The sequence below is a fragment of the Xyrauchen texanus genome, chromosome 44, assembly GCF_025860055.1.
Source record: "Xyrauchen texanus isolate HMW12.3.18 chromosome 44, RBS_HiC_50CHRs, whole genome shotgun sequence".
Lineage (NCBI taxonomy): Eukaryota > Metazoa > Chordata > Actinopteri > Cypriniformes > Catostomidae > Xyrauchen > Xyrauchen texanus.
This window is the reverse complement of record NC_068319.1, coordinates 24,103,553-24,126,675: the sequence shown is the minus strand read 5'-3', so window position 1 is coordinate 24,126,675 and position 23,123 is coordinate 24,103,553. Positions and strand designations below refer to the sequence as shown.

The window sequence follows — 23,123 nt, the reverse complement described above, 5'->3', positions numbered from 1 at the left end:
TTCCATATCCCACAGGCACTCCAGAATTAAAGCAACCTCCTCCCTTCTGTGTCTTTAAACTATCATAGCTCTGATAAAATGGAAGGATTTGACACAGAAGCACTTGAGCTGTGTTAATACTCTTGGGTGGCACATCCCTGGGCTCACTCTGATTAATTATCTGCCTGATGTTTCTGCCTGGTGGCTTTTATGTCATTGGGTCAGTAGAGCATGTGTCATGTCTTCTCTTTCCTTTCAGGGTTTAGGCATTTAATGGCATGCTCTCTCATGTTACGTATCTAGGGTCTTGCCCTTTAGGATTCACTTCTTTGGGGCTCTTCCAGCAGTAAGTAGTTGCCCCTTCAGGTATTTCTGGAGCTGTCAGGAGTCAAGAATGTTTGGCCTTTGTTGACTCCGTTCCTGCTCTATGATCGTAAATAGGTTATGCATTGCATTTGAAGTTCTGTTGTTGTTGTTGTTGTGTTTGATATTTATTTATTTTTTTACTTATAGTGACAGTTTTCATCTTTTGTCAGGAGGTGACCTGCAAAGACCCCATATCTCCCACTGATAGAATCAACACCAATAACATCTCTCTCCTTGGTCAGGAATCGTTTACTCTTTGAATTTAAAGCCATTTTCTGAAGTCTGTAGCTGTTATACTGTATTGTTAGTAATGGTAATGATCTTATGAATGTAATCAAAAAGATAGCGATTTGGGATTCTTGTTGGGCAGTCTACATCTAAATTTCTTTACCTTGTGAAATGTGGGTCATTTGTGGCCTGTCTGTTCTAGTTTCAGTGCTAATGATGTGTTAATTGGCCAGGTTATCAGGCTGATCTTTTTATGGACCTTTCTGAGGTCACTAGTCACACTGACTCATGTTTATTTAACAGGCTCAAGCCCAATGTGATTTAAAGACCATGTCAAGCCTCATTGCTTAAAAAGTGGAGCATTCATTTTGACCATAGCAGTCCACAGGCTAATGCATCTGTTTCTGGCTTTGATCAATGTGGAGTGTTTCTCAGAAGCTTTGTTTGATGATGCCGAGGTGAGGTGAGGTGAGGGTAGGGCTGCTCGACTATGGCAAAATCATAATCATGATTATTTTAGTCAATATTGAGATCAGGGATATTTAACACGATTGTCCTTTGACTTTGGAAACAACATGCATTTATTGAACTTTAAAAAACAAACATTTTAAATATATTTAACAGTGGATTTCTTTGAACTTGAAATGTAACCTGCACTGGGGAGGGGAGGAGGCTATTGTTATATGATAATTATTTGATATCACGTATGGTCAAATAAAGGAAAGCCTCCATCACCATCATTTACAGCAAGGGTTCACATAAATATGGAATGTGATTTACTTTTTCATCATGTTATTGCAGCAAGATCTACCATGTACAATAAGGCTATACATTATCACAAAATTAAAATATCAGTAGTCGGTAGTGAAATTTGACAATTCTCAATACCAGCTTTAATACCACAACACAACAATTACACTAACTAATATGTTAACAACAATAACACTCACTAATATCTTAATTATGGAAGAATGGTATAAAATGACATGCTCTGGATTACTTTCAATAGCAGAATAAGAATATTAACTTTCTAATAAGTGACACATTCCAAGGCCTTCACAAACATAGCCGGTTATTATTTTGTTATTTGCGTTTTAATCATTCTGCTTGTCCGGTCGGGTAAGTAAAATTCTCTTTCACTTGCCCCTTCAAAAATCCACTTGTCCCGGACAAGCTTAATTTCGAGCCCTGATTAAATATTGTATTCAATATTCTCCGATAACAGTTTTTTCTGCTGCAATATAGCTCCTAAAGTAAATTTACATTGTTTTAAAGCAGTTTTAGATATTATTTTTGGAAAACAAGCAAAAAAGACTAATCAAAAATGTATTTTGTTCCAGTGTAGACTTCTTTCTCTCACCTTTATGTTCACTTCGATCCATCATTAACTCACAAAAAAGAAAATTCTCTTCTTAATAGAGCTGCATATCACCGATGTTCTTCATGATAAGATACACACAGTGAACGTGACACATATATTATGATTCACTATGTTATAATCTAGCTGTAGAAAAAGTGTGCGAGTGATGAGCGACCCGCCACAGAGTGTGCATAAGCTGGGAGAATATTCAAACTCTTCCCCGGTCACGTCACACAACTCATAGACACGGCGCTGACCACACAGAGAAATGCCAGTTTCAGAGTTTATGTTCATAAACCGCTTCCTTATTATTTGAACCTTAATACAGTATACTTTAAATATATACCGCCAGGGTGTTTAATTGTGAAATGGAATGCAGCAGAATAATAGTTATATCTAGATTATGTTGTTTTCATAATCGTTGGAAGCCAAAATCGTAATTTAAAATAACATTTGATTAATCACCCAGCCCTAGGTGAGGGGAAATCGATTTACAGTTGTATTGTAAATCTTCTGCATCGAACTAGGGATGCACCGATCCGATATCTGGATCGTATCGGCTCCGATACTGAAGCTTTTAGACGGATCGGGTATCGGTCTGACGAGCCTGATCCAAATCCGATAATGTGTGTTAGTCATGTTCATTACTGTCAAGAGGCAAAAATGACATAAAGATCCATAAAAACACCATTAATGCAGTTAATATGACTCGTGAATTTTATTCAAAGCCACTTGAAGATGTGCGATAGCTCTGTGAATCACAAAAAGCAGTGTTTAATAAGTAAATATATAGTATGCACAGCGCATTAGTGAATGGTGCTGCTCTGTTTACACAAACTCACACACAGGCTGGTGATGCACTCGCATTCACAGCGGTGTGCAATATTTGAGCGCTACTCTAGAACAACATCTCAGATGTAGATGCTCAGTAGTTCGGTTCACTTATAATATATATTTAGAATGGCACCAGAGTCGTAGTTTACCAGAATTTGAATAAGAATTGAATTCAACTACTGTGAACTTGCCTACAAACAGACACATACAGGATTTCTCAGAGAGCTCAGAATGTCAAAATAAAAGCGTGAGGGGTTTAAAAAGTGCTCTATTTAAATATATTACTGATATATTTCAAATTAAAAGTCAAAAATAATAATATTAATAACAATTTATTATTATTATTATTATTATTGTGATCATTAGTATTTGTTTACAATTTATAAAAATAAATATTTGAATGGGTTCCAAAAATTACTGTGTGAATGAAAAGTGGACTGATGTCTTACATCTAAATTGAACAAAAAATAGATCTATATCCTTAAAAGTCCAGATGCAACTTGGAAAAAAAAGTAAAAAGACACAAATAAAACACTTTTCTACTGAAGACTTGAAGACTGGAATTACTGATAATTCTGCTGCTACATTATCCAGTATACTAGTTAATAATAAAGCTTTTCTTAATAAGCTATACATTTATATTGAAATAATGTGTAGTTAGAGGTTTGTGTTTCTTTACATATTAAAGAGTCCCAATTAGTTCCACACAATAATGTAAAGATATTCTAAACTGATTATGCAAAAAAACAACACTGGTATTGTCTTGGGATCGGTTTCCGCCGAAACTGAGATTTCCGATATCGGAATCGGATTGGAAGAGAATAAGTGGTATCAGTGCATCCCTACATCGAACCAGAAAAATGCTTAATCAGACTTTTAATTTGATTATTAATATTAATTTTTATTCAAAGCGCATAAGCAGAATAAAAAAATTACAGATAAGTGCAATGTGGTGTACAACGCTGCAAAGATAACACGAACAGTGCACTTGATGTGACATACAGTATAGGCTACCACCAAAAAAGTGAGTTTATATGGTGGTGTTTGTGCAAACAAAATGTGCAGAAGCCTTTAGATAAATGGAGGACAAAAAAAAGTGTGATCGATATTTAAGCATAGCCACAGAAAAGATGATTGACAACAACAAAAGTTCAATATACAGAGCAGACATTTTGGTATGACTGTTAATCTTTTCTCAGATTTCTAAGCTGAAAAGATTTGAGGCACTATGCTGTTGCTAAAAAATTGGATTGGTGAGACTTGTTTCGTAATTGCATAGGGCTGGCTATCACCAATAACGTCACGATACACATCACTATACAGATGCAATGACATGTTCATTATGAACTGAATTTCCCCTGAGAATAATTTAGTATACCAGTTGTTAATAGTAAACTGCATGCCCCATTCAAAACACAATAAGGTCCATAAAGTTAATAAAAGAAAATCGCTCACACTTTATATTAGATTTCTTTAACTACCGTATATTTAAGCATTTGATACAATGTACTTAATATGTATGTGTGGTTGCATTGTTCTTGCATGGAAAGTATCTGTATTTAATTGCATTTGTAGTTAAACTGTTAAACTTACCTCTATCCCTAACCCTAGTCCTACACCTAAACCTACCCGGACCTCAACCTCAGTAGCAGCAAATGTGAATCAGATGAAAACTTTGCCGAACAACATTGTAGTTATACAGTAAATACATTATATTGGATGTATTTATGTTAATGGTACATAAGTGTGACCCCAAAAAATAATTAACTCTGTTACAAAAAATTTAGAGACTTTTACTGGCCCTTTCTTCTTCTAATCTTCTGATATTCTAGCTGAAAATCAAAGTGTGCAACAGGTAAGGAACAGCCTCTTTGATTAAACAATGTGAGTCTTAACACAAGTTAGGGCTGCATGATTATGACAAAAATCATAATTGTCGATTATTGCCCTTGATGATGTAATCACGATTATTTGATTAAATTACTGTGACGTCACTGAGCAGGCAACAGCACTTCTGGGTTCTTCAGAACAGCAGGTTATGGGCTGCTCTGCAGTTTCTTTTAAGCATTGCATAATAATGTTGTAGGTTCAGACTTCATCAACTATCACCATTGTGCCCTTTAAGTGCTCCTTTGCAAGGTACACAAGGTTGCTCTAGAGTGACAGTCCCTGAAAAAACGTGTCAGACATTACTAATGTCAAATTAGTATCATTAGTAATTTGAAGTTGATGTTGCTCAGATGGCCAATTTATTAGGTACACCTGATTGGTAAAGAGGCCCTATTATGCTTTTGGGGATTTTACCTTTCCTTTAGTGTGTAATATAGCTGTTTGTGCATGTAAAAGGTCTGCAGTGTTATAGCACATAGTCCACGCCAAAGAGAGTTACTCTCTCCTGCAGAAAACACTGCTCCTGAACTGCCTGAAACACCAGTCCAGCCATTACTTCTGTAACATAGCTACAATCACTATGTAACACATTTGCAGTGTTAAGTATGAGAAACATTATATGATTTTTGAACATTAAAGCATATAAATCTGTTCTTGTAGACCCCCAAAATAAAATTATGAACCTATATATGAACCTGAGCATAATATGGGCTCTTTAACACAAAAATCGAATCGGACAACTATGTGCTGCAAAATTATGCATAAAAACATGTACATGGTTGAAGAGATCATTTGTTGTTCAAAGCAAACATTAGAGTGGGGAAGAAATGTGATCTAGCCTAAGTGACTAAGTGCCAGGCGGGGTGGATTGAGCATCTCAGAAACTACTGATCTCCTGAGATCTCTAGATTTCGAAAAATCTAAAAACATCCACAGAGCGACTGTTTTGTGGGTAAAAACAATTTGTAGCAATCACATGTAGTTTGGGTCTAAATAAAAGATGTAAATTATGTTTTATTGTTTCTGATAATGACACACTTTAAGGGAGAACACCATTATGTGGAGATTGTTTGGGTGAATTTTATGCAAATCAAAAACTGCAGGGATGCACTTCCTCATATATTATAATATGGGGTCATCTACATTAGCACAACGGTAAAAACGAATGTATGTACATATGCACCTGTTGTGAATCTGACCAACATTTTATGTGAAAACGTTTTCTGCTCATGTAAGTACGCAACTTGCACAAATTTATTAGGGAATGAGACCCATTGTTACCAAGTGCCCTTAGTTTCATATATAACAGTAGGAGGGTGGACATCTCCAATGGCAGACGGCGGCCCGCAGTGGAGCCTGGCTGGTGTTGGAATGGAGACCGTAACCATGTATTCTGCATGCTTCACTTCCGTGCTTTGATAAGCCAGGATGTGGCAGTTAGAAGCCTCGTCAGACCAAACAGGATACCAGTACAAATACAGCCCACCAAAGGTGGAAACTGGATGGATATCGGCACGGAATGGGAAAACAAAAAGAAACTTCCTGTATGAGCTCCCAGTGCATTGGGTTTGTAGACTGCTCCTGCCATTCCAGATTCTGAGACAATAACTTAAGCCATTGCTTAAGTTATTCACTTGTTCCTGGAAAGACTAAATAAAATCCCTTCCAACAGTTATTTAAGGCACACCTTGACTTTGTAGATGATGTGATTGTTCAGTGGTTTCTAAGGACCAAGAATAGCTTTGTTATCTGAAGTGTTCGTCTAATCTCCAATCTCAGACTGTAGTTATTTAATATAAATGCACAGTTCACTCAAAAACAAAGATTTTTTGTAATTAAAATAACTTTCTATCTTTATTGGAACACAAAAGGTAGCATTTTTGGGACTGACAGCCTCAGTCACCATTCTCTTCCATTGCATCTTTTTTCATAAATTGAAAGTGAATAGTGACTGAGGCTGCCATTCCCTAACCTTGTGCATCTCACTTTGTGTTCCGCTGAAAAAAGAAAGTCATATGGGTTTGTGACACCATAAGGGTAAGTAAATGATCACAGAATTTTCATTCTTGAGTGAACTATCCCTTTAAATACTGAAGAAGGGGTAATAGTGAAGATTTACAGACCAACACCATCAGTGCCAGAGCAGAGGGGTGAGTTCCAGTTTAGCTGGGCATTGTTGAGCCCTTCTCTTTTATCCTGCTACAGTAATAATACTGTGCAAATCCCCATGTGCTCTGTTGACTCAAAACTCCAGTACAGTTAAATGGAAGATATTCACAGTGTATCCAATCACCTCGGGTGAAACATGGAGGGTCAATATGAGAGGCCAAGTGAAAGTTCTCGTGTTACCGCTGAGCCACAGCTTTTAATCCATCCAGACTGTACTGTATAATGGTGCTAAGGCTTGAAATGTGGTTTTGTCACATGGAATCTGTTTCTACAGAGAATCTTATTTACAGAAGCCAAGTTTGTTACCCCTTGAATCTTCAAAGGGGTTGTTAAATGGTGAAAAGTTGTTGCGTCTTCCAGTCATACTAGACTTATGTGCTTTATTCACTTTCATTCATATTAATGCAATGGCTTTGACAGTGTTTCCCAACCCTGTTCCTGGAGCATCCCCAGACTGCACATTTTGTCTCCCTTATTTAACACACCCGATTTAACCAGGGGGTCAGGAATTGGCTGGTAAGCACATTCCCTGTCTCCTGACCCTGCTGGTAGATGCTGGAACTACACCCTATAATGTTTCTCCATTGACAGCTATTAAGAAGTAGCCGTGTTTACGAAAAAAAAAATTCTGAAACTGCAGTGCTAGTGTACTCCACGAACAGGGTTGGAAACACTAATCTATAATGCTTTTTTTCCCACTTTCTTGTGGTTTATTGTACACCAGCTTGTCTCTGATGCTTTACAGGCATGGGACTACTGGTTTTGATTGGGGTTATTGTACACCAGCTTGTCTCTTGTGCTTTACAGGCATGGGACTTCCTCTTCCTCCCAATCCTCCTGTTATGGCATCAATCAATTTGGGCCTTTCCTGTTTCCATTTGTTCACCCTTTTTAGCTGGCAGTGTGCCCATCATGTCTTTACCTGGAAACACCACGATGACAGTGCTGTAGAGTAGGAAGTGCGTCAGTGGCATTGGGTGGGCATTGTCCCAGATGAAGATGCCTCTGGGGCAAACAACTTGTGATACCACCTCCAGTCCATTGTGATGGGACTGAGCCAAGGGCAACAAACCAGATGTGTTTGCTCTTTGCACTGTTGTTGAAGGCTATCAAATAGTGGTTATCTGTGATGTTCTGGACTAGGGATGGGCACAAGTTCCTGAATACTTTGATGTTACAGCTATGATCAATCATGAAAATGATTATCGATAATGATCATGCATGAAGTGACTTTTCACTAAATTTGAAATTCAGTGAAGTGACAATTTTGAGATTGAAAACGTTTTGATTTTGAGTGGTACCTTAATTATCAACAGAGACTTCTCATAACAACCAAACTGATAAACAATGCTGCAATGCTAGCATTGGTTTGACAGAGTAACCTCCAAACTCCAACACCGTGCACTGTGACTTCTGGTCCAGGGCAGAGACAGTGCTAAAAACTCACATACACCAGGCAAGTTCTTCCTTTCAAACAGCTGAATGGAACAGAATGAAATATTTTAAAAATGCCTTATTTATGTTCTATCCTGTCAAGACAACTGTGGTTTGCAAATACACTGTACAAATAATAGAGAAAAAACAGTCATGTTCAAACAGTCGTGCTCGCATATTAAGATAATTAAGGTAACCTGTAAGACGGAGAGGAGAAACTTCCAGAAGAACAACCATCTCTGAAGCACTCCACCAATCAGGCCTGTATGGTAGAGTGGCCAGATGGAAGCCACTCCTCAGTAAAAGGCACATGACAGCCCACCTGGAGTTTGCCAAAAGGCACCTGAAGGACTCTCAGACCATGAGAAACAAAATTCTCTGGTCTGATGAAACAAAGATTGGCCTGAATGTCTGGAGGAAATCAGGCACCGCTCATCACCTGGACAATGCCATCCCTACAGTGAAGCATGGTGGTGGCAGCATCATGCTGTGGGGATGTTCAAATCTCAGACTGGGGCAAAGGTTCATCTTCCAACAGGACAACGACCCTAAGCACACAGCCAAGATAACAAAGGAGTGGCTACGGGACAACTCTGTGAATGTCCTTGAGTGGCCCAGCCAGAGCCCAGACTTGAACCCGATTTAACATCTCTGGAAAGATCTGAAAATGGCTGTGCGTCGACGCTCCCCATCCAACCTGATGAAGCTTGAGAGGTCCTGCAAAGAAAAATGGGAGAAACTTCCCAAAAATAGGTGTGCCAAGCTTGTAGCATCATACACAAAAAGACTTAAGGCTGTAATTGGTGCTTCAACAAAGTATTGAGCAAAGACTGTGAATACTTATGTACATGTGATTTTTTTCCTTATTTATTTTTAATAAATTTGCAAAGATTTCAAACAAAGTTCTTTCACTTTGTCATTATGGGGTATTGCTAAAATAATGAATTTAATCCATTTTGGAATAAGGCTGTAACATAACAAAATGTGGAAAAAGTGAAGCGCTGTGAATAGTTTCCGGATGCACTGTTTGTCTGCGTGCCCTCTTATTCTCTGCTGTAGCTTTCAAATCTCATTTGCGTGTACCTATATTTATACATTTTTGATTATGATCTTGATACACTTCTGAGCCTTTTCTTTGGTGCAGGATTTGCAAACAATTTCCACTTTACAAAGTGGGTTGTCTATACTTGCTTGTTTTTCTTGTTTTTCTACACCCCTGTTGTGCAGCTCGCTTGTACTGACTAAATGCAATGATGTACTGCACAGTAAAAAGGCTGTTGTTAATGCTGTCAGAGATGCTCAGCTTCAGGTTGAAGAGAGCGTAGTGACTAAAAATTTAGAATATAATTCTTTTTTAAATGGCTTCACAGTTTCAATAATTATTAAGTCAATTTTGAAAGAAAATATCTGACAAGAACAATAATATAAATGGAAGTTACGATTACATCATGTTAAGAAAGAACTGACTGAAAATAATAATAGTAATAATACATTAAAAATAAACTAATATCATTAATAATTTATATACATTTTACTATTATTACTATATTACTATTATTATGACTGAAAGATCATAATGTAGGCTGTATTATTAATTTGAATAAAATTACCAAATTAAAGGTAAATATGGAGAAAAGAAAGATGAACAAGTTTGAATATATTTGTCACCCATACTTCTCCCTCCAAAGTGAAGAAATCCCATGTGTAGACTTTAGTGAGGGTAGACATTTTTAATTTTAGCTATTAAAGATGAATCACTCAAAAAAGCTTTTCACTCTCAAACAAGAAAATATGCCATCTATCCTGACAGAAAAGAAATCAAACAAATATGCAAGTCAAGTCAATTTTATTTGTATAGCGCCTTTCACAACACACATCTTTTCAAAGCAGCTTTACAGAATATCAACATTAACAGACGATAAAACTGTAATGTCTATAAAGTCGATTAATCATCATTGTGTAATTTAGATAAAATACGATTTTTAATAGTGTTTAAAAATAATTAAATGATAATTGTATTAATAACCCCAGTGAGCAAGCTGTAGGCAAATAACAAATATTTCCATTCTTTAACTGGAAATATTCAATTTAACCATGTTCAACCCAAGTATGATCCTTTTTCCTCTTCCTTGTAGTAAATGAAGACTTCATAACACAATCTTGACAACTGTATTTTCCTAAAATTAATCCTGTAGCAAAATTGACCCAATTTACTTTCTTCATACACGATTATGGTCTCGATTATTCAGCACACCTCAATCCAAAGAAAAAACAAAATTGTCAAACAAATGTAATACCGTGCTCTTCCTCTGAAACTATTTTCCTTTTGTTTATAGTTGAGGTGATCAAGCTCTTTTTTAACCTTTTGCCTCTATTCTCTCTTCAGAGTCCATTCACTTCCCTAAGGATAAAATCAAGTCCCACCCACATCTTTCCCCAATGAATATTACTGTTTTACTTAGAAATAAACTAAATGGCCAGACAATGTTTCTTAATGAATGTGATTGTAGTGAGGGTAGGTATTTAATTGTTAGTGATTTAAAAATGAAGCACTCAAAAAAGTAAAAGAAGAGATCAAAAAACACTCTTGACTTCTGGCTTTTCCTAGAATCTTGGATCATCAATTACATGTCCAACCTGTTTTACATCAAAATGCATTACTACTTATCTCCTACCTAAGATCATGATCTCTAGGCTACATGATAGAGCACTTTTGCATATTTCTAATCCTACAAAGATTCTTTCTTTTGCATATAGGCTAATTCTTGATATACTATCAGATGTTTCAAGAGCATGATTTGGAAAAAGCTGGAATTATTTTGTGCTGCCACCTTGTGTCTGTTGACGTGGTTCTAGTGTTAACCCACTGAGAAGCTTTCAGTTCAAATAAGGATATCGAATTTGTGGTTCTTTTTTCATGAAGGCTATTTTCTTTTTGTTTCTCAGAAAGCTTGTGTAAAGTGGGTCAGTAGTTGTAGAGCTACAAATGGTGACTCCGGTGACAAGTAACGGGTGGAATTAAAGAAATAGAACATGTAGTGTTGTAAATCGGGTCAGTTTTTTTCTAAATTGTTTCTTGAACAAGGGGTTGAAGCACTTGTCTAGTCATTTGTTTTGAGTCACTGGAGTATTTCCATCCTTTTTGCTCTTTAAAAGGAGCACTGTGTTGTGGTTGGTGTAAAGCCCAGTGTGTCCCCAAGAGGGCAGCATTTGCTAATCATACACCCAAACTCAGTCTGCATAAAATTGTAAATGAACCCCACATGCCTTCCTCATGTTTTCCTTGCAGTCACATGTTCTGGCTTTATAATGTATAAATGCAACACAAACAAATGCATGTCATTATTTCTCACTGTATCGATCATGGTTTGGATGCTGTTTGCTGCTCTCAGCCCGCAAGTGTAACGTTAAATTGAATGCAGTTAGCATAGTTTGTGATGAAAGAACCCACTGACTCTGGCACTTTCATTCATGCAGTTCTCATTAACCGATTTCTCAGAAACATACACCGATCAGCCACAACATTAAAAGCACCTGCCTAATATATATCCGCCAAAACAGCAGCAACCCTCATCTCAGAATAGCATTCTGAGATGCTATTCTTCTCACCACAATTGTACAGAGCGGATAGCAAAAACAAAAAAATTCAGTGAGTGGCAATTCTGATGACAGAAACACCTTGTTGATGAGAGAGGTCAACAGAGAATTGCCAGAGTGGTTTGAACAGACAAAGTCTTCGGTAACTCAGATAACTGCTCTGTACAATTGTAGCGAGCAGAATAGCATCTCAGAATGCTATTCTGAAATGTGAGTTGGCGCTGTTTGGTGGCACGAGAGGGGCCTACACAATATGAGGCATGTGGTTTTAATGTTGTGGCTGATCGGTGTATACCTCTGTATGAAGCCAGAATCCTGTTATCAGTGGTACACTGCTACTTATTAGCTGTGTCTCAAATGACACTATACACTGTGCTCTCACGCTATACTCTCTGTCTTTATAGATGCGTCTCTACACAGCCAACCAGATGTCAGGTCTTCTGTTTTGTGACTCAAAAAGGAGACAGACAGGGAGAAACAGACATCAAGGGAAATAAGAAAAATTACACTGATAGATTTGTTTTTACTTGAAAGGGCCTGGCTGCATTAAGTTCCCTTTACCCCTACCATCCTAATGTAATGCAACACACAATGTCGCCTGCTCATGTCATAATGAGTACATAATGTCAGATGTACTCAAACAGAGGGCCTCTCCGGCATTGATCTTCTTCACTTAGGCTATTTAGTAGGAAGCTTTTGATCTGCTAAGTGATCTGATCTGTGTTAGGAGTCTTTCTTTATGTGTTTGTGTTTTGCTGGTTAGTTTTATTTTGTGGTATTGAAATTTATTACCCAATTATTTATTTGCTTTATCACTTAGTGTCATGACGTCAACCGAAGGGCTGTTGACAACAGGGATTTTTAATTTTTTTTGCTAAATATATTGGGGAGCTTACTTCTTCCAGAACACTGTGGTAACTTTCAACCCATATGATTTCAATGGAGGCTCTGTGCGGTAGACTATTTTTTTCTTTCGCAGTAACTTTTGCTGAACCAGATGGTGCCAACAGATGTGAGATGGCTTTGAGTTGTGTTTCTGGGTTTAGAGTGATTCGCATATACACCCACAGAAATTCACTTGTAGAATCGCAGGCCAAAAGTCGTGAAAACAATCACAAAAACAAACACGAGTGGGAAGTTTTTATCTAAATCAAGAGTACTCAACTATTGGGTCACAACCCAAAAATGGGTCGCAGCTCTGTTCTGAAGGTGTCACGGACAGTAGGGAAAAAACAATGGTAAATGTAAATAATAAAATGTAACTAACCATATAATTGCATAGTTAATGCCAAAACATACTCTTAAACACCTGAACGCAGATGCTTCTAGTTACACAAGCTCAATGTAATGCATTGTTGCAATCCAAAATATGTCAGACCCCAATTCATAACACAATGCATGTATGTGTTGCATTATCAATGTTTCCACAATGGGCGCTATTGTGAACATTAATGTGAGCTGATTACTTCTACACTGAGTTTTTCTTTCAAGCCAACTACTGTCATGGTGGAGCAACAATTTGAAGAGAATATTGTTGCGCAAGTAAGGTTAGGTCAATATATTTAAAGCAACTTTCCTGAATAATAACATCCAGTTTAATGACACAGACTTTTAATGGTAAGTCTATTGACCCCCTTGTGAAGTGAGGATTGTTACCACCTCAGTAACACAAGAACCCACATTAAAGGGAGACTTTCTTTCTTTTATTGAACACAAATGCCATTTTTAAAGGAACATCTCAGCTCCATAGGTCCATACGATGCAAGAGAATGGTAACCAGACCTTTCAAACTCCAAAAATCACATAAAGGCCACATAAAAGTAATACATAAAATTCCATGTGATATCATCCGAAATAAATAAAAAATATCTGTCACCTTTTGTTCTTGCTACAGTATATAGACCACCAAGGCCATATTCTGATTTCCTTAGAGAATTTGTTACTGTGGATAGAGCTTTAATCGTTGGTGAATTCAACATTCACATACATAAAGAAAGTGATACACTGGGATTAGCATTTATCAATATTCTGAACTCTGTTGGGGTCTGACAAAATGTGACAGGATCAACTCATCGGCGTAATTATACAATTTAATTCTGTTATATGGAATAGAGGTTGATAATATAGCAATTCTGTCACATAGCGATGACATCACGTATCAGTGCTTCATCTCTTGTATGCTGCGATCAGCTAATGTTACTCAATCTACACCATGCTATTGTTCAGGTAGAGCTATTCTTTCAACCACTAAAGATAGATTTACTAATAACCTTCCAGATTTGTCTCAAATACTCAGTAAACCAAAATATTTAGAAGAACTTGATGTAATCACAGAAAATATAGATACAGTCTTCTCTAGCACACTTGATAGTATCCCCCCCTTTGATTAAATAAAATTAAAGAGAAATGGCCTGCAACGTTTTACAATGATCACACTCATGTTCTCAAGAGAACAGCTCGAAAAATGGAGTGCAATTGGAAGAATACAAAATTAGAGGTATTTCACGGTGCATGGAAGGATAGTGTCTGTAGCTACAGAAAGGCACTAAAAGCTGCCAGGTCAGCATATTTTAGCAAACTCATAGAAAATAACCACAACAATCCTAGATGTTTATTCAGTACTGTGGATGAATTAGTAAGGAATAAAGCTTCGACTGAACCAGATATTCCATTGCAGCACAGTAGTAATGACTTTATGAATTTCTTTACTGATAAAATTGAAATGATCAGAAACAAAATTGGAATCATGCAACCATCTGCAGTAGATCAAAATCATCAACATGTATGTTAGATTCAATACCGACCAATCTATTAAAATAAGTGTTTCCTGTAATCTGAAAACCTCTTCTTAATATTTTTAACTCCTCATTATCCTTAGGGCATGTCCCAAGAAAATTTAAGATAGCAATTATTAAACCACTTATCAAGAAACCACAGCTTGATCCTGGAGAGTTGGCTAATTATAGACTGACCTCAAATCTCCCATTTATGTCACAAATACTAGAAAAGGCAAGGACCTCCCAACTATGTTAAGTTTTACAAAAAGACTGCACTTATCAGAGTTTCAAATTATTTGCTCTTATCATCTGATCGTGGCTGCATTTATCTTCTAGTGCTTTTAGATCTTAGTGCTGCCTTCGACACCAGTTCGTCAAAATCTCTTGGATAGGCTGGAGAATTATGTTGTCATTAGTGGACAGGCATTAGTATGGTTTAGGTCCTATTTATCAGACCACTACCACTTTGTCTGTGTAAATGAGTAATTGTCAAATCAAACTAAAGTTATGTATGGAGTGCCACAGGGATAATTTTTTGGGCCTCTACTTTACTTACAAAGCCTTAAATGGTCTAGCTCCACAGTATTTATGTGACCTTCTATCATGCTATATTCCATCATGTTCACTAAGATCACAAAATTCTGGCCTGTTAATAATACCTAGAATATCAAAATCCACAAAAGGAGGTAGCTCCTTTTCCTAGTTGTTCCTAAACTATTAATTAGTCTTTCAAAGATGGTTCGGGACTCAGATACACTCTCTCAGTTTAAGTCTAGACTAAAGACTCATCTTTTCAGCCAGGCATACACCTAATTTTCTATCTACTCATAGTTATGCTCCATTTGTTAGGTCTGGTGGAACAGGTAACATATCTAATATTATACTATAATCTTGTTTTAAAGTGAATGGCATCTAAGCTAATAATTATTTAATTTGTTTCCCTGTCTTATCCTTGGGATACATATCCTGAGGCTACCAGAGCCTGCCAGATCCAGCTCTGGTTCTGCCTGATGTCTGACTCCAGTCCTGCCTGTTGTCCAACTCCCACTACTATGTGTTGCTGAGTGATGATGACCAACTGCAGCCTGTGCCAGCCAGATATCACTTCAGTCTACTACAATGACTTCACAGAGGATGAACTGATGCCAGCACCAAACGGCAGACATGGTATACTTCACTGGACACTGCCTGAAACTTGGACTTAAAATTGACTCTACCGGAAATTAATCTGCCACAAGCTTACAGTCGAACTGCAGTGTACCTTACTTACCTCTGCCTGTATCACCTTGGTCAAAGGATGGACTACACTCTTAAAATGGAATACGTAGATAATAAATTAACTGCAGATTTCATCAGCCAAATAACAATAGACAATGCATCTGTTTACACTTCCACAGTTAATTAAGAATGTAAATTCTAAGACGTTTGTCATTTTATTTTACAATGAATACAATATATTTTTATTTATACATTGGTCCTTAACACTTACTTACTTTACTCATTTAGATCTTGACGTGTACTACACATAAACAACTTTATATTGGCATTATATTCATGCTGTTTATCCAGAAGGGAACTGGCTCCTTCAGTCTGCCTGGTTTCCCCCAAGGTTATTTTTATGTTTTATGTTCCTTGCCACAGTCACCTTAAGCTTGTTCACTGGGGGTCTAAATATAAATATAATTATTGTCTATTATTTATTTTAAGGCACAATTTATGATCATGTTTTTTATTTGTTTTTAAACTGCACTATTATGACTCGGAAGACATTATATAATACAGCTTTTTCTGTTGAAGCATAATTTCCTGTAAAACTGCTTTTGTGTGTTGTGAAAAGCACTTTACAAATAAAAATGTCTTGACTTGACTCCAGTGGTTAAGTCTTCAGAAGTGTTAGAGTAGTTATGGCTGAGAAACAGATTGATATTTAAGTCCTTTTTTATTATAAATCTGCACTTTCACTATCGCATTCTAAAAGTGGATTTAAAGTAAAATGTATTGATATATTGATCTGTTTCTCTCCTAAAGTGAATACATCACTTTAGAAGACAGATTTAACCACTGGAGTCATATTGATTACTTTTATGTGGCCTTAGTGTGATTTTTGGAGCTTTGAAGGTCTGGTCACCATTCACTTGCATTGAAAGGACCTAAAGAACTGAGATATTCTTCTAAAAATAAATAAATAAGTATTCAATTGTGTTCGGCAGGAGAGAGTAAGTAATACAAATCTGGAATAACATGAACATGAGTAAATGATGAGAGAATTTTCATATTTGGGTGAACTATCCCTTTGAGTATGTACAACCAAACCAATGGCAATACATAGGCCAAGTGCTTGCATCTTTGTAAGTTTGCTTGAGAGTTTCTGGCCTTAGGAGAATAGCAAAATGTTACAAATTCAAAAAAGTAGGAGAAAGACTGCCCATATCTTTTATTGTTGAATGTTAAAGGCCAGACTATATGGTATTTTGGCCTAAATTCATCTGTCACTTGGTAGAAACTAGCCAAAATAGGCAGATGCCAACATGGACAGGTTGAGTAACATGCCCTCACTCTCAAAAACACCCCCAAAAAACATGAATAAATCTATGTGAAGATAAAAAAATATGACCTGGAGTACATTAAATTGGGGTTTACTTGCTAAGATGATAAACATGGTGACAACCACAATGTTTTTGTACAGTGAATTATTGAATATTAAATAATTATACATTTCTGTGTTTGATGTCAAAGGGATTGTTTAGCCAATATGAAAATTCTGTAATCATTTACTCACCCATATTACTGGTTAGGGGCTGAGAGCCTCAACATTAACTTTCATTATATGAAAAAAGATGCTTTAAAGTGAATGATGACTGAGGCTGACTTTCTGCCTAACATCTCCTTTTGTGTTCTACTGAAGAAAGTAAGTCACAGGGGGTTTGGAACAATTTGAGTGTAATTAAATGATGACATAATTTCATTTTTGGCTGAACTTTCCATTTAAGGACATTTTTGTTTCTTTTGTGCGATTCAAGCTATCACTTGATGTCCAATGTAAAACCAGTTGAGAACAACTAATCAAAGTCATCTAAACCAATCTAAATTCCTTCCTCTCCAATTCCTTTTCTTTCAATACTTCTCCCTACCTCTTCAGTGCTTCAGGACGTTTTGCTGTAAAGGACCTCCCCCTCCCAGACCAGAGTATGACGTGGTTTGCATCGGTCTGACAGGCTCTGGGAAGACTAGTCTGCTCTCCAGACTTTGCAGTGAGGCAACAGATAGCATTGTCCCTACCACAGGTCAGCCCACCATCAGAGAGCTATACCAGACACGTCCTGCAAACACAAACACAGATCTGAAACTTAAAATTTCCTTGTATTCTGATTTTGGTTCAATAAATGTTTTCAAAATCATGCTTGATTAAATCTAGTTCAGTGTAGCACCGGTGGTGTGTATATATATCACTTTATAAAACCCTCATGGCTGCAGTCGGTAATCTTGTTCAACTTTCATTCACAGGTTTTAGCATTAAAGCTGTGCCGTTCCAGAATGCCATTTTGAATGTCAAGGAACTTGGAGGTAAATGTTCTCTGTTTTTAATTAGAATACTACTTTTGTGTTTTAAGTACAGTGGGGGTACAAATGTCTGAAACTACAAGTGAAAATTCTTCTGTTGTGCATTTTTCTAATGAATTATTATTCTTTTTTTTTTTTTGGCATTACAACTTATACAACTTATTTTATCAGCATAGTAATATGAGTGAAAAGTTCAACTCCACAACTTTGTGCAAAACCTAACGATCCATGTAATCTGGCATGATTTAAGTATTTTCCAAAGAACATTCTGTGTGTTTCAATGGAAGCAAGAAAATCTGACCTTTTGTACAAAGGAGAAAAGGTCATTGTCACATATTTGCTTGTTAATTAGTGACCTAGAAAGAGTACATCATCTTTATTTGTTTCTTTTAATTTGACCTCATAGCTTTTTTCAAAATGGACTCAGACTTTTAAATGCCACTATATGTCACAATTAATATTAGCCAGTACTAGGGGTTGCTTAGACCAGTCATCCGTAACTAATGTAGTCAGCACTGTCAGCCTGAAGTTGACTAGTCTGATTTGCTATGGTTATGTTTAGAGATTGGGTTATAGTTTCTCTGACCAATCAAGTAGAGATTTTCTGATGAATATTATGGAATTGTCCAATCATGTGGAGCTTTACTCGTTAAAATAAATGACTCTTCTCCTTTTTTAAATAATAATAATAAAAAAAAGCATCAGCTAGACATCTGAGATGGTTGCTGTTTGCTCCTTCAAGGACACGATTTGGAAAATATTTGAAAAGTGCTTCAAATTGATGACTTGTTGGAATACCTCCCCATCCTGCATATTAGATCCCGTGTCTGTCCTTATACATACTTTCATCTCAAAGTCCCTTTCAAGGCAAGTCAGCCCACTTTGTGTCTATCTTTGGAACACTATAGGGCAGGCTGGGCAGCTATTTTTTATGGATTCAAGTGACATAATTACAGCTCCTATCCACTTGAATGGGGAAAGACCGAAATCTCAAAATGTTTTGCTTTAGCTCTGATCATGTTTAAAATATTCAATTTTCTGTTTGTTTCACCTTATGCACATGCACGTTCTCAAGTTGACTGATAGGTGATCTCTGCATCTAAAAGCTGATTAGCTGGAAAAGGCGGGACTTCCTTTTCTACAACCGTTAGGCATTCCAATTTCTCCCATTCACTTCAATACAGGTGGTCCGTCTCTACAAAACAATGCTCAGACCTTCACTAAAAATGTCCCACTCAAAATACACAAGTTAATTTTAATGGCAACCTATATGACTGCAGGCACAGCCTAGCTGGCTGTCTAATGCCTGATGGCATGTGCTTTGTTGCTGTTTTTAAAAATACATATAACTAGCTAAAACCCATTTCATTGTAGCAAATGGGGTTGGGGAGTGGAATCACAGGCTCGACTAGCTGACTATTAAAATCAGTAGTCATGCAGCCCTACAGAGACATATATAAACAGTATTTCAATCCATTATTTCACATCTAAATATTTAAAAAGTAAACGTTGGCAGCATCTGACACATCTCTAGGAAGATGAATGTTATTTAACACAGATGTTATGTAACGACCTGACCTGAAAGGGCACTCATTTCTTTGATGACTAATGTTTTTCTCTTTAAGGTAAATTGAACCACCGGTTCTTGAATGCAGCACGCAAAGGAAATGTTTCAGATCTCACACGCCCGCTAAACCATTGCTATCTTGGCCCGCATTTTCATTTTTTAGCATGAGCAATGGGCTGCAGCTTTGAATCTGTCTGTAGAATGAGTGAGTGATGACGAGAGTAAGAGGTTGTTGAAATACAAGGAACCCTAGGGGAAGGGAGGGATTGGTAGGTGAAAAGATAAAGTTGGATTCATAAAGTGCTGGAATTGATATTAGTGAAGTCACACATTTTTAAAGGGCAAGTAATGTGCCTGCATCCAAGCTTTTGGTGTTAGAGTAACCAGGGCTCAACAACTGGCATGGATGGGATAGTAGCTCAGTATTTCATATATAAAAATATTTTATATTTGGGCTTTTGTCTGTAATTGAGAGGAAAGTGAAGTGTTGACAGGAAAGTAGGGGTGAGATAGTGGGATCGGAACATGACCCATGTCACACTAGAACCTGGGTCCCCATGAGCTAGCAGCTCTTAAATATCCCAAGCAGGTATACAGCCTACTGCACTACAACTTTAAGTTTTGTGCCCCACCACAAAAAAAAGATACAATTATTTTTTGTCAGAAATGGTCTATTTACAGTATATTTTTCATTTGACCTTAAGTTTTATTTACTAAAAATAGAAACAATTTACAACGAATGTTTATTAGGCTTTTAAATTGCAATAAAAGATAGAATTTATACAGATACTGTATGCAATTTGAGGACAGCTATAAATTCATTGGCAACACTTTACAATAAGTTTCTGTTCACTAGCACATTAGTAAGTACATTAAGTATCATGAAATAACAATGAAAAATGTTTTTTAAAGCACGGTTTGGAAGATTGTTTTGGTGTACTTGCTCATTAAATTTGTTTTCTTTAATTTCTTCAAAGCTTCAAAGCATGTGCTAGTCTTGGTTAATGTTTATTTATGAAAATACAATTGTTCATTGCAAATTCATGTTCATGATTCATTAAGTGATGTTAAAGTACACAACTTTTATTAAAAAAATTAAAATGATAATTATAATTTGAAATAAGCATTAAAAGATTAATTGGAAGATTTTCCCAGTATTAATGATATATATCAGGATTTGTTTTAGATATAAATAGGGCTGCTTGTTGCACAGTAGTCTGTCTTTTCAAACATATTTCTGATAACAACTTTTGTATCAACTGTTGTAAGTGTAACAGGCAGTGTAAATTAAAGGTGGTTGCAAACCATACGTGTTTGGCGGATGTGTCTGGCGGACAACAAGACATGTTCTAAAATTCGAACAATTATTTTCTATTTAGATATGTACGCACACACCATGGGCTTGCCGTCTCTTAAGGCTTCTCAAAAATCTTTAGCACCACAGAGCTCAACTCGCATATTTTTCTATTAAATTTGGCCCAAATCATTATCAAAGGACAAAGATTATTTACTCTAGCCATCAGTGCATGATATACTGTATTGTGTGTAAGCATCTTTCATATAGCCTACACAATGTATAATCAGTTACAAGTATGTCTTGTGGATTTACTGCTTGAATTAATCCTCTTCAAAGACACAAACAGAGAAATGGCATAAGAATTTCTAATCGTTCAGTTTGCTCAGTGAAACCAGTTTCATACACTAACCTGTAAACTCATCCATGTCTTTTTCATGAGCTCTAAAACTCCCATCCAATGTTGTGATACCTGTGCCTTGTGACCTGCTTTAGTAAATGTTATATCACTCCCTTGTGGTCTCCCAGTGTTATTATGCCAGCCATTCAACAGAAGCCCAGCTGAGTGAATTGCACGTAAATTAGGCTTATATTAGGCATATATCGATAAAATAACATGCCGATTAATTATCAATATATAACAATATTTTATGACTTGCCATTGCCTATTGTTTGGCCATATTAACTAATGTAGTTAAAAAATGTGTTAACAATTCATTTATTACATGGCTCTGAAATACTTGATTCTGATTGGTCAATTTTGGCTTTCAGTGATAAAATATTACCGAATAATAAGCCTTGTCCATAGCCTGTTGAGATTTATTTCACCATATTAATTAGCTTACTACACATTATCCCTTACAAACACTTTTGTTGGAAGACCATTGTAAACAGAGATTACAGCATTACTGATTTGTTTACAATTTGTAACCAATTTTAATGGATGCTTCCAAGACAATCACAAAGTTACTAGTCAAAATGAAATCATAAATACAATTTTAAATATACAAATATGATAATACATATAAACATAACAATACAAATAATAATAAAAAAAAAAAAAACCATGACCTCTAGGAAGATTAACACAAATCGTATCATTTTTTGTGTCAACAAACGGCTTCAACAGCTATCGAAGGGACATCATTTGATGTTCAATGCTTTAAGAATTTGGACATTAACTTTATTACCACCTGCTTGTGGAATCTCCAAACTGCCAATGCAGGAACTGAATTTGGACTTTGCACAGAGTTAAGACGTGGTATTGAAATGTCTCAGCGCAATGACCAAATTCTGAAGTAGATAGCTAATTGTGCTTTGCATGTAGCGTGTTGTGCTGCAATTTGCGCAATCATGAAAATAGAGCCCATTGTTACATTGTCAACTGGCCCGAAACTGGGCCATCCTTATTGTTGAGTCATGGTTAGGGTTTAACAAAGTGAGATACTGTATTATTGCACAGTTTTTGGTGAAAAAACCCCCATAATGGTAAACAATCTTTAAATTGATTTGACCTTTGAATTTTCCTGGAATATTTTCCTTCTAAACGCTTTGGAAACCTTTCCTCTATTCCTCAGAATAGTTCAGCTCAGTGTCAGGGGCCTACAGAGCGTGACCTCTGTTTCCCAAAAAACATCAGTGTAGGGTTACGGCTGGGATATTAACCTTGAACCTGACGAGGAAAGCTCATGTCACACTTTATTGATGGAGGTTGAGTCCTGGCTTGACATACTCATTCTCCTGTCATTTCCGGCAGGGCCATCGAGGCGGTTTACTGTTTTCATGTGTTATTGCTTGGTCTGGCCTGTATTTTGGGTCTGTGTGAGTGATCTCAGGAAGCCGGGAAATGTTCAAAGCCTTGTGCCGTCTGTGTGCATTTCCCATCAGTGTCATGATGACACCCTGTGTGATCTGCCTGGCTGACAGGCGCACCAGCAAGGAAGCCACACATGCTCACATTTACCATTTACCACACACAGCAAGGAAAGTGTCTGTGCAAATGTGGGACTGGTGGGATGTTGTGTGTTTTGGAATGGCCAGGTTATCTAGTAATGAGGCCACAGGAAA

General features: G+C 36.8%; 1 protein-coding gene across 5 annotated transcripts in view; it reads left to right on the top strand.

Moving 5' to 3' along the window:
- LOC127636676 (ADP-ribosylation factor-like protein 15) overlaps positions 1-23,123 on the top strand; it is a 76,051-nt gene that overhangs the window by 16,473 nt on the left and 36,455 nt on the right. For 3 of the 5 annotated variants that reach the window (XM_052117336.1, XM_052117338.1, XM_052117339.1), the window contains exons 2-3: positions 17,774-17,918; positions 18,139-18,198. In XM_052117336.1, coding sequence (XP_051973296.1) covers positions 17,774-17,918; positions 18,139-18,198 — 205 coding nt within the window. Of the gene's footprint in view, positions 1-12,689; positions 15,802-17,773; positions 17,919-18,138; positions 18,199-23,123 lie in introns of those variants that run through there. The other 2 variants (XM_052117341.1, XM_052117340.1) reach the window with 2 other exon arrangements.